The sequence below is a fragment of the Cololabis saira genome, chromosome 24, assembly GCF_033807715.1.
Source record: "Cololabis saira isolate AMF1-May2022 chromosome 24, fColSai1.1, whole genome shotgun sequence".
NCBI lineage: Eukaryota > Metazoa > Chordata > Actinopteri > Beloniformes > Belonidae > Cololabis > Cololabis saira.
In genome coordinates this window covers 25,930,095-25,941,659 of record NC_084610.1, presented here as the reverse complement: position 1 = coordinate 25,941,659, position 11,565 = coordinate 25,930,095, and the positions used below count along the sequence as shown (strand labels likewise).

At 43.7% G+C, this 11,565-nt stretch overlaps 1 protein-coding gene across 1 annotated transcript in view; it reads left to right on the top strand.

Annotated features, from left to right (window-relative positions):
* LOC133425408 (NACHT, LRR and PYD domains-containing protein 3-like) overlaps positions 1-10,137 on the top strand; it is a 14,078-nt gene extending 3,941 nt beyond the window's left edge. Inside the window, exons 4-13 of the mRNA XM_061716257.1 lie at positions 590-835; positions 1,235-1,322; positions 1,965-2,199; positions 2,302-2,349; positions 3,585-3,866; positions 5,571-7,308; positions 7,416-7,589; positions 7,785-7,955; positions 8,426-8,475; positions 8,603-10,137. Of these exons, the coding sequence (XP_061572241.1) occupies positions 590-835; positions 1,235-1,322; positions 1,965-2,199; positions 2,302-2,349; positions 3,585-3,866; positions 5,571-7,308; positions 7,416-7,589; positions 7,785-7,955; positions 8,426-8,475; positions 8,603-9,132 (3,562 nt within the window). The 3' untranslated portion in view covers positions 9,133-10,137. The remainder of the gene's footprint in view (positions 1-589; positions 836-1,234; positions 1,323-1,964; positions 2,200-2,301; positions 2,350-3,584; positions 3,867-5,570; positions 7,309-7,415; positions 7,590-7,784; positions 7,956-8,425; positions 8,476-8,602) is intronic.
* The last annotated feature ends 1,428 nt before the right edge of the window (positions 10,138-11,565 follow it).

The window sequence follows — 11,565 nt, the reverse complement described above, 5'->3', positions numbered from 1 at the left end:
TGTGTAGATATGATAATAGCAATAATGTCAATTCATAGTGTTATAAAGGGGTTGGAAGTAGGGAAAAGTGTAAAATTCTTTCTACTCATTTTTCGAACCTATGTGGATATGAAGATGTTATTGTTTATTTTTATATTTTATATACATGTTCGAAATAGATTCATTCATTCATTCATTCATTCATTCATTCATTCATTCATTCATTCATTCATTCATTCATTCATTCATTCATTCATTCATTCAAGTATTTGTGAAGTATTTTTCTTCTGCAGATGTGAGTGAAGGAAAGCTTGTGTGTGACTGAGCTTTCTAAACTTTTAATTTTCACTTTAATCATGTCGTGCCACAAAGAGAGTGCTGGTTCAGTTATTAAAGAGTCATTAATAATTGTCCTTCGATAATTATTACGTTTTTTATTTTCAAAATTAATATTTTTCATTAATTTATTTATTTATTTTACACAGATTTCACACGAAGCTGGTATATTAAACCCTCACACGGGGCACCATGTATGTTGTGCCACAAAGAGAGTGCTGGTTCAGTTATTAAAGACTCATTAATTCATGTGCTCGTCGTTTGTGTTTTCCAGCAGCAAGAGAGCCGACTCTCCAGAATCTGAACCTGTATGTGCAGCAGGACCAGGACCTGGACCTGCACCTGCACCAGAACCTGGACCTGGACCAGGACCAGAAACTGAACCAGGACCTGGCCCAGGACCAGGACCTGGACCTGGACCAGAACCTGAACCTGAACCAGGACCAGGACCTGGACCCGAGTTTGAGCCTGGATCTGCTCCTTATCCCAACCCTGAACAAGGTCCTTCCTCTGATTACAAGTAAGTCGTCACCCAGAACAACACACAAACAAACAAACTGCGGATCGCTGCAGCGTTGGCAGAGATGCAAATGATGCATGAAATATGAGGCTCACAAAATAGTTAATTATTCAAAAATAATCCACTTAGGAAGTTTGTAACAATTTGTTCAGAAAACAAACAGAGGCAGAGACAGAACGTAAATAAAGCAATTAAGGTGCAGCAGAGATCGACTGTGATGCAGAGTTCAAGGTGAATAACACAAACCTTGACTGACGCACGAGTGGATGACTGAAGCAGCTGTCTGTACATAGAGTGTTATCGCTTCACAACAAGACTTCAGAAGCTGTTACTTGGATCTGTCAACTAATCACAGTCAAGCATCTGCAGACCAATCCTCTTTTCTCTCCATTTCTGCAGCAGTCAGCTTCTAACACGTGACGATGTGACGTCAGATTACCAGAATGACTTCAGGGAAGTGATGACCTCCGGGATTGACAAAGATATTGTAAGTCAAACTGCTCCCAGTCTTAAATCACAACCTCCTTTGTTCCTGAATGAGAAACTCAAGAGTTCCTTGTTCTTCATCTTCGTCGGCTGATGGAAGCAGAGATCTCTCTCTTTCAGAGAAAACAATGTTACAGACAACGTATACATCCTCATTCCAACAGACCCGTCAGATCGTCTTGTTAAACTGATGCTAACGCAGAAGGGCCAACTTTTGAAATTCCTAATTTGACCAGCAGAGGCTCCAGAAGTGAGGCAGTCTCGGAGTCTGTAGAGTTAGAACCGGACAAACACTCTGAAGTCACCGACAGGGTTTATGCAAACAGGTAGAAGGAGCAGGACTGGAAACCTCCTGGAAACCTCTTGCAAACCTCCTGGAAACCTCCTGGAACACGTCCACGTTATGTGGAGGAAGGTGGTTGAAGGCTGCAGGCTAATCTGGCCTGTAGCCAGTCTTAAAGTCTGACTAGGGATAGCTGCGGTAGCGGATCCTAGTTTTCCCTCGTTCACCGTAGTTAGGGAGGTAACTACATTGGAGTTAGTTCTGTGTTGTTGTTTTCGGGCTTGGTCCACCGTGAAACTTGTCAACTGGATGTTTTCTGGTTGTTTTGAGATACATTTATGATAATTTCTTTCTTTAAAGGAGGTAAAGAGGTGGTTGAAGGGCACTTTGGAGAATTTGGACTCCAGGGGGCTGAAGGAATTCCAGTGGTACCTCGTGAATGCAGATCAATCAAAGGATGGTTTCAAACCGATCCCACTTTGTCGTCTGGAGCATGCGGACAGATTGGACACAGTAGATCTGATGATGCAGAGATTCTCCTCAAAGACCAGAGAGGTGGCCGAGACAGTTTTAAAGAAGTTAAAAAGTGATAAAGGTCTGTTGTAGAGAAGGAAACACACAAAAACCATCTTACTATGAATAATTTATCCTGTTTAAACAATAACTGATGATAACTTGTTTCATTGACCTCCAACAGAAAAACCTGTGCCTGTTCCTGATCCAGTCTCTCCAGCTGGTGCAACAGGTAAATGGTCCCAGTCAATCGCATTGATTTACTTCACAAAAACTGTGAAATGGATCTGTTTCCCTCCCGTCAGGATGCTCTCAATGGAGACTCTGTAGAAGCTGCTCCTGATGGGGCTCTGGCTTTCCTCAGTTTCAGTAGGAAGTAGAGGCGCTCTTGAGCCTTCTTGGCCAGTCATGCCGGGTTGGTGTCCCAGGAGAGGTGACGTGCACACCCAGGAACTTGGTGCTGCACCATTGATATAAACAAGAGCATGCTGGGAGTGAGCGCTCCTGAAGTCCACAACAATCTCTTATGTCCACATTCAGAGAGATTGTTGTGTATGCAACACATGGTGGCTAACCTCACTCCTGTAGTCTGGTCCACATGGTGGCTAACCTCACTCCTGTAGTCCGTTTGGTCCACATGGTGGCTAACCTCACTCCTGTAGTCTGGTCTACATGGTGGCTAACCTCACTCCTGTGGTACGTCTGGTCCACATGGTGGTTAATCTCACTCCTGTAGTCCGTCTCGTCCCCGTTGCTGATGAGACCCACCACAGTCGTGTCATCTCCAAACTTGATGAGGAGGTTGGAGTTGTATCTCACTGTGCAGTCATGGGTCAGCAGGGTGAAGACGAAGGGGCTGAAAACACATCCTTTGGGCGCCCCCGTGTTCACAGTGACGGTGCTGGGTGTGTTGCTGGCGACCCGTACGGCCTGTGGTCTCCTAATCAGGTAGTCCAGGAGCCAGTTGCACAGCGAGGTGCTGAGTCCCAGCCGGTCCAGTTTGTAGTCTGACGTAGTGTCATTTGTTGTCCAAGGAGTGTACGTTGGCCAAAACAATGGTTGGAATCGCTGGCTTGTATGGGTTAGCTGCTAGCCTGGTTGGTTCGCCTATGCCAAGCAGAAACTCACGGCTGTATGTGCACCTTTGGACGATAAGGACAGACAGGAACACTGACGACAGTTTGACAAAGAAAGGAAAACACATAATCAGTGTGAACTGTCCACATTTGTTCTCAAACATTTTTCATGGTCAAATTGAGGAAATTAGCTTTACAGCTTCATTATAAAAACAACCGAACTGTAACAATGCCTTGTCAGATTCAACGTCAAAAGGCAACTTAAAGGGAATCATGTTCAATTTACACATGTGGTTCTAAATAAATGTTGGAATATGTCTCAATCCTTGCCGACTCACATCCTTAAAAGGACAAGTCTTAATAAAGTTTTTGTTTGTTTTTCTTCTCATAGAGATAAATGTTGCCATGATGATGAGTGACTTTGTAAAGAAAGTGTCTAAACAAATCCTGACGGAGCTCTTGGAGGCCCTCTTAAGTGACGGTGTCTTGGATGACCGGGACAAGAAGTCGATACTGGAGGAAAACCACACCAGAGTAAATAAGGCCAGCTGCCTTGTCAACATTGTGATGCAAAAGGAAGAGGAAGTCTGCAATAAAATGATCAATCATCTTCAAACCATAAATCCTTCACTTTCCTCTGAGCTGAATGTGTCTGCCGGTCTATCTGCCGCAGGTGAGTTTACGTCGTTCTGAAATGATGGTTCTTTTCAACAGTTGGAGCCTGACGTCCTTCCCATTTTACTCCTTTACTATCTCCTATAGAGAAACTTTACAGAGAGCTCCAGGCCGGTCGGTCGGTTTCTCCAACTACTTGGGTTGAGAACCAGACAAATCTTTATTTGCTTTTCTTTTCCTTTTCACATAAAAAGTTGTACAGAAGTGCGAAAAATTAGTAAAACCTATTTGGAGTGGAGAAGGTCTTTTTCTCTGGGAAGACAAGGGAATAGTCGCTTGTTTCCAGCCCACCAGCTCAGTCTCCAGCATCTATCTACTCGTGTATTTACCATTCCTTCTCTTTATGTGTCCAAACCATCTCCCACTTTCTTCCCTCACTTGATCTCCACGATTTTGGACTCTAAACACATCTACTGGACTACTGGTTCTACTGGACCTCAGTGCTGCTTTTGACACTGCAGATCATGGCATTTTACTGCACAGGTTAGAGCAGGGGTCACCAACCCTGGTCCTCGAGGGCCGGTGTCCTGCATGTTTTAGATGTTTCCCTCCTTTAACACACCTGATTCTAATGAATCATCGTCACCAGCTTGTCATCCAGGGCTGCACAATTCTGTTAATGACACAGTCACTTGTATCATGGTGCAATGAAGCAGGGAAACATCTAAAACCTGCAGGGACACCGGCCCTCGAGGACCAGGGTTGGTGACCCCTGGGTTAGAGCATGTTGTTGGGATTAAAGGGACAGCTCTACGTTGGTTTAAATCATATCTATCTGTCAGGTTCCAGTTTGTTCATGTACATGAGGTTTCTTCAGAACAGTCAAGGGTCTGTTATGGTGTTCCGCAGGGTTCAGTGCTAGGGCCAATTGGGAAGTACAATCCAGAATCACAGCATACACTTTCATTGTTATGCTGATGATACGCTGCTCTATTTGTCTATGAAGCCAGAAGAAACAGAACCATTAGTTAAACTTCAGGCATGTCTTAGGGACATCAAGGACTGGATGTCCAGAAATTTCTTGCTTCTAAATTCAGATAAAACAGAGGTTATCATTCTTGGTCCAGAGCATCTTAGGAAGGGATTTGATGGTGTTGCGATGGCTTCCTGTGCAACCTTGGTGTTGTTTTCGATCGGGATTTGTCGTTTAAACCATATGTTAATCAGATTTGTAAAATAGCATTTTTCCATCTCCGTAATATTGAAAAAATTAGGAAAATCCTCTCACAGAGTGATGCAGAAAAACTAGTTCATGCGTTTGTATCTTCTAGACTAGATTACTGTAATGTGTTATTAGCAGGATGTACAAGTAATTTGCTGAATAGGCTCCAGCTGATCCAGAATGCAGCTGCACGAGTGCTGACAGGAATCAGCAGGAGAGACCACGTCTCGAAAGGTTTTTCTCCCACTATGGGAGTTTTTACCTGCCATTGTTTATGTAATAATTGCTCGGGGTTTATGTTTATGTTCATGTTCTGGATCTCTGGAAAGCGTCTAGAGACAACATCTGTTGTATTAGACGCTATATAAATAAAATTGAATTGAATTGAATCCACTGTATGTTAATCAAATGCTGACGGAGCTGCAGAGCTGTCAGGGATGTTCGTATGTTATTTGGGTAGATCCCGATTGTTTTTAGAATTAAGTTGTTGAGTGAACTTTATAAAACACTAAATCTCGGTCTTTACGTCCTTTCATTAAGGTACGTTAAAGTCTAAGCTGCAGAAGAAGCACCAGCATGTGTTTGAGGGGATCCTTAAAGCAGGAAAGAAAACCCTTCTGGAGCAGATCTACACGGAGCTCTACATCACAGAGGGAGGGACCGGAGAGGTCAATAAAGAACATGAAGTCAGACAGATTGAAGCAGCTTCCAGGAAACCAGACAGAGCAGAAACATCCATCAGACAGGAAGACATCTTTAAACCCCCGCCTGGAACAGATGAACCAATCAGAACGGTGATGACGAAGGGAGTGGCCGGCATCGGGAAAACAGTCCTAACACAGAAGTTCAGTCTGGACTGGGCTGAAGGCAGAACCAACCAGGACATCCAGTTCCTGCTTCCATTCACCTTCAGACAGCTGAATGTGCTGAGAGAGAAAAAGTTCAGCTTGGTGGAACTAGTTCATGGATTCTTCTCTGAAACCAAAGGAATCTGCAACTTTGAAGAGTTCCAGGTCGTGTTCATCTTTGACGGTTTGAATGAGAGTCGACTTCCTCTGGACTTCCACAACAATGAGGTCCTGACTGATGTTACAGAGTCCACCTCAGTGGACGTGCTGCTGACAAACCTCATCAGGGGGAACCTGCTTCCTTCTGCTCGTCTTTGGATCACCACACGACCCGCAGCAGCCAATCAGATCCCTCCTGAGTGTGTCTCCATGGTGACGGAGGTCAGAGGGTTCACGGACCCACAGAAGGAGGAATACTTCAGGAAGAGGTTCAGAGATGAGGAGAAGACCAGCAGGATCATCTCCCACGTCAAGACATCACGGAGCCTCCACATCATGTGCCACATCCCACTCTTGTGCTGGATCACTGCTACAGTCCTGGAGAACGTCCTGAAAAGAGAAACGAGAGACGGGGGAGAGCTGCCCAAGACCCTGACGGAGATGTACATCCACTTCCTGGTGGTCCAGGCCAAACTGAAGAAGGTCAAGTATGACGGAGGAGCTGAGACAGATCCACACTGGAGTCCAGAGAGCAGGAAGATGGTGGAGTCTCTGGGAAAACTGGCTTTTGAGCAGCTGCAGAAAGGAAACCTGATCTTCTATGAACCAGACCTGAGAGAGTGTGGCATCTATGTCAGAGAGGCTTCAGTGTACTCACAGATCACACAGATCTTTAGAGAAGAGAGCAGCCTTTACCTGGGCCATGTCTTCTGCTTCATCCATCTGAGTGTCCAGGAGTTTCTGGCTGCTCTTCATGTCCATCTGACCTTCATCAAGTCTGGAGTCAACCTGCTGGAGGAAGAGAGAAACACAGAGACTGACCTCTATCAGAGTGCTGTGGACAAGACCTTACAGAGTCCCAACGGACACCTGGACTTGTTCCTGCGCTTCCTCCTGGGTCTTTCACTGGAGACCAATCAGAACCTCCTACGAGGTCTGCTGGAACCAAAACAAAGAAGATCACAGAATAATCAGGAAACAGTTAAATACATCAAGAAGAAGATCAGTGAGGATCTGTCTGCAGAGAGAGGCATCAACCTGTTCCACTGTCTGAATGAACTGAACGCTGGTTATCTGGTGGAGCAGGTCCAAGAGTCCCTGAGGTCAGGACGTCTCTCCACAGAGTATCTGTCTCCTGCTCAGTGGTCGGCTCTGGCCTTCATCTTACTGTCATCAGAAGATCTGGAGGTGTTTGACCTGAAGAAGTTCTCAGCTTCAGAGGAGGCTCTACGGAGGCTGCTGCCGGTGGTCAAAGCCTCCAAGAAAGTTCTGTAAGTCTTCATTAAATCAGCATTTAAAAACAAAAAGAAAAAAGAGATATGTTGCTTCAACAACAAAAATTAAAAGGCTTATTGTTCTTGTAACGCTCTCTTGTCAGGTTGAGTGGATGTAACCTCTCAGGGAACATCTGTCCACTTCTGTCCTCAGTTCTCAGCTCTCAGTCCTCCAGTCTGACAGAACTGGATCTGAGCAACAACGACCTGCAGGATTCTGGACTGAAGAAGCTGTGTCCTGGACTGGAGAGTCCACACTGTCACCTGGAGTCTCTCAGGTCAGAATCCACCAAGTGTTCCACTGGTGACCGTTACAACTGTGGTTGATATTGAAGGATTGTTGATGTGTTTCTGCTGCTCCTCTGACTTTTCCTTCAGCGCCATCATCAGGTGAACACGAGGACAGAGTCAGCTTTAGTCTCAGAGCAGTTCTCTCAGAGTCTCTGCATGTGTGTTGTGTTGTGTGTCTGCAGGCTGTCAGGCTGTCTGATCTCAGAGGAAGGAAGTTCTTCTCTGGTCTCAGCTCTGACCTCCAACCCCTCCCACATGAGAGAGCTGGACCTGAGCTACAACCATCCAGGGGAGTCAGCAGGGAAGCTTCTGTCTAGACTGGAGGATCCTTGCTGGAGACTGGACACTCTCAGGTAGGAAGACAGAAGGACATCAGTGTGCTGGACTCTTCATGGTGTTGTGGACATCATCTTTGTGTTTCTCTGGCTTTGAGCAGATATGTTTGAGCAGACGGAGCTGCTGCAGCTCATCTGGTGTTGCAGCAGAGCTTATAGATGCACTTCCCAACTCTGAGCTGTTCTTGACCCAATAAACATCCCAGAACCACAGCAGGGTGGTTTTCAGACCCATCACAGCACAATAACAGCTGCACCTTCACTCATCCATGACATGGTCTCCTCCTGCTGTTAATTCAGCAGAGATGAAATCAGATGAGAAGAATTTGGTGAAACTGTGCTGGAAGGTGACGACCACAGGACAGACTTCAGAGATACTGCATTCAAATGCATCTGTCCAAGTGTTCCTTCATCCGTGTGTCAGAGCCATGTAATGTCCATGTTTGCTGAGAGAGACTGAGCTGGTCTGACCCTCCTCCTCCTTCCAGGGTGGAGCCTGCTGGACAACGATGGTTGACACCAGGAGGTCTGAGGAAGTGTAAGTGTTTTTATTTAATTCACACGTTCAACAATCTTCACACTGACACATCACTCATTCATGAGTCCATCAGTGATCAATGACAGATCAATAATAACTGCAGCTGCTTGTTTGTTCTCTCCATCAGATTCCTGTCAACTCACCATCGACACAAACACAGTCCACAACAAGATCAAACTGTCTAACAACAACAGGAAGATGACACATGTGAATGAGGTTCAGTCATATCCTGATCATCCAGACAGGTTTGAGTCCAGGTACCAGCTGCTGTGTAGAGAAGTTCTGACGGGTCGCTGTTACTGGGAGGTCCAGAGGAGCGGAAGAGTTTCTGTATCAGTGAGTTACAGGAGAATCAGCAGGAAAGGAACCTCTAAAGACTGTTTGTTTGGAGGGAACCATCATTCCTGGAAGCTGGACTGTTATGATGGTGGTCGGTACCATGTCCTTCACAAAAACAGAATAACACCTTCCTCCTCCTCCTCTTCCTCAGTCTCTGACAGAGTAGCAGTGTACGTGGACGTTCCTGCTGGAACTCTGTCCTTCTACAGCGTCTCCTCTGACAGACCGATCCACCTCCACACCTTCAACACCACCTTCACTGAACCTCTCTATCCTGGGTTCTGGCTCTGGTCTGGTTCTTCAGTGAATCTGTGTTGAGTTCAGTCTCCAGAGTCTCCTCCTGTCAGAGAAACTGTCTCTGTTGGACAGATAGTTGAGTCTGTACATGTCTGTTTCTGTTTCCATCAGAACACATGAATCACACGTTGGTGAAACTGTTCTGAATGATTCCTTGGAAACTTCTTCCTCTTCCGGTCCTTTAAAGGTGGAAGCTGCCGTTATCAAGTTCAAGTTAACTTTATTAATACCCTTAGGTAGATTTACTTTGCAGTAGGTTGAATTCATCTCACACACAATCTTTACCGTCATTAATTTGACACAGAACAAAAACAAGGAAAACAATGAACAGGTTTGCAACAGCAGCAGACAGACATGGCAGGAATCACGACGCTCACTGACAGGATAAAAGTAGACTTTTGACATTATTACTAGAAAACTTAAAACGTAAAGGAATTTTTTTAATAAATCCTGCCTCATGCTCCTTTAACGTTTCATTTTTATCTTTATTATTGTTGTTTTGATAATTAGTGTTTTATGTCTAGTGTGCCATCAGGATTTATTCAATGGTGTCGCTTTTCCATCTGTTTGACACCTGGATGTGAATAAATGCTGATTGATTTTAATGAGAATTTGTTTGTGTTTTATACAAATTCTGGTCACATGGCTGTTTGACAGAGCTAGAGCCGAACTGTAACGTCTTCAACCGTTATTCTGTAGTGATAATAGTAAGATTTACTACTCTGCAGAATAATATCTATTTCTGAGACTGATTCCTGCTGTTAAAGTTAGAATTATTCCTGGAAATCCAGGTGGTGCCCCGATTAGGATTAAGATCATTTTGATGAATCAATTTGATAAATAGTCTACTTTATGAATTATTAATAATTGTTGAATGAAATTATTAATAACTCTTGATAACTGGAACAGCCCCCTAAGTGTTGCACAACATCCTGTTCCAGCCATGACGTCACTACTGGACTGTCAGGTTTCTGTCATGGTAAAGAGTTTGTTTGTATGTGAGTTTATTGTATGAATAAAATGATCCTTCCATCACCTAGTACTGCTTCTTCATGTTCAGGGTCCTGGGGGTCGGCCTGGTTGATTTTACACTGTACTATAATGATTTTTATGTACCTTTGTTGGTAGAAAGAGAAATCAACAACAATAACAGGCTTATATGGTTCCTAGACAGTAGAAGAAGAACTGTCAAACCCTCCATGATGTCACTTGTAGGTTTTCTGAAGAAGGGTTTTAAAGCCTTGTCTTCCTAGCTCCATGTTGTTAAGTGTTCCCTCACTGCTGAAGCGGTTCGTGCTCCTGTTTCCTATCAAAGGTTTAGAGCAAGAGTGGTGGGTTCAACCCCAGACACTAGCTCCTGAGTGGGAAACAGAAGAACGATAAAGGTGCCGGCGGTAAGAGACCACTCCAGTTTCAGTTGATTATCTGCATTGTCGTTTTTTCTTATTCTTGTGTAGCGCCGGTCTCTCATGCAGACCGGCGGTTGGTATGTGTGCATTACACTGTGACTGTTCCTTTCCTTCTCACTAACCCACACGTTAGTAATACGTTGGTACCTCTTTAGTATTATTATTATTTCTTTATTTGGTATGGACATCACAATTACATAGGACAAACCAAATGCACTGTTTGAGTGTTTTAGCATACATGCTAATTTGCAACACTTGTCCACAGGATGCTTTTAAAAAAGTACAGACAATAAAATATACAATAAAATTAGAAGATGACATAAGATATAAAGCAAAGACAACATAATTCAAGAGCAGAACCAGACCTGACCTATTCATGTAGGCACCGTTGTTTAGATTTGAGCCACAGTTTGAGTCCTCTGTTGAAAATATTGCCACGCGTTTCTAATTTTAAATTAGATGGTAAAGAATTCCAGAGTGTTGCACCCTTAGGTCTTATACTTTGGGATACAACCATCACCATTGGTGCAGGCCCGTGTGGTTACTCTACCTAATAACTACTAACTAATAATAACTAATAACTACTAACTACTACCTAATAACTACTTCAGAGAAAAAGGGTGAAACAGGATTATGTACACATTTAAAAACCAGTTTAAGACTATTAAAATTCACAAAGTTTTCAAAAGTGAAAAGGTTGTGTTTTCTTAAAATTTCACAGTGGTGCCATCTCATAGGTTTCTGATCCGTAATTTTTATTGCCTGCTTGTATAATGATATTATAGGTTTTAGAGTTGTTGGAGAGGCAAATTACCATGATTTGATGCAATATGACAAATGTGAAAAGATCATTGCATGCATGTATAATCGAGCAGTTTGACATGACAAATTCCTTCAAATATAATGAAACAAATTTAGATTTGGTTTGACCTTCTTGGAAATTTGCTTAACCTGACTGTGGAATTTTAAATTCTTTTTTTTTTTTTTTTTCTTATCCCCGATTTTTTACCCATTTCATCACCCTGGGCATTGCTCCCCTCTGCCA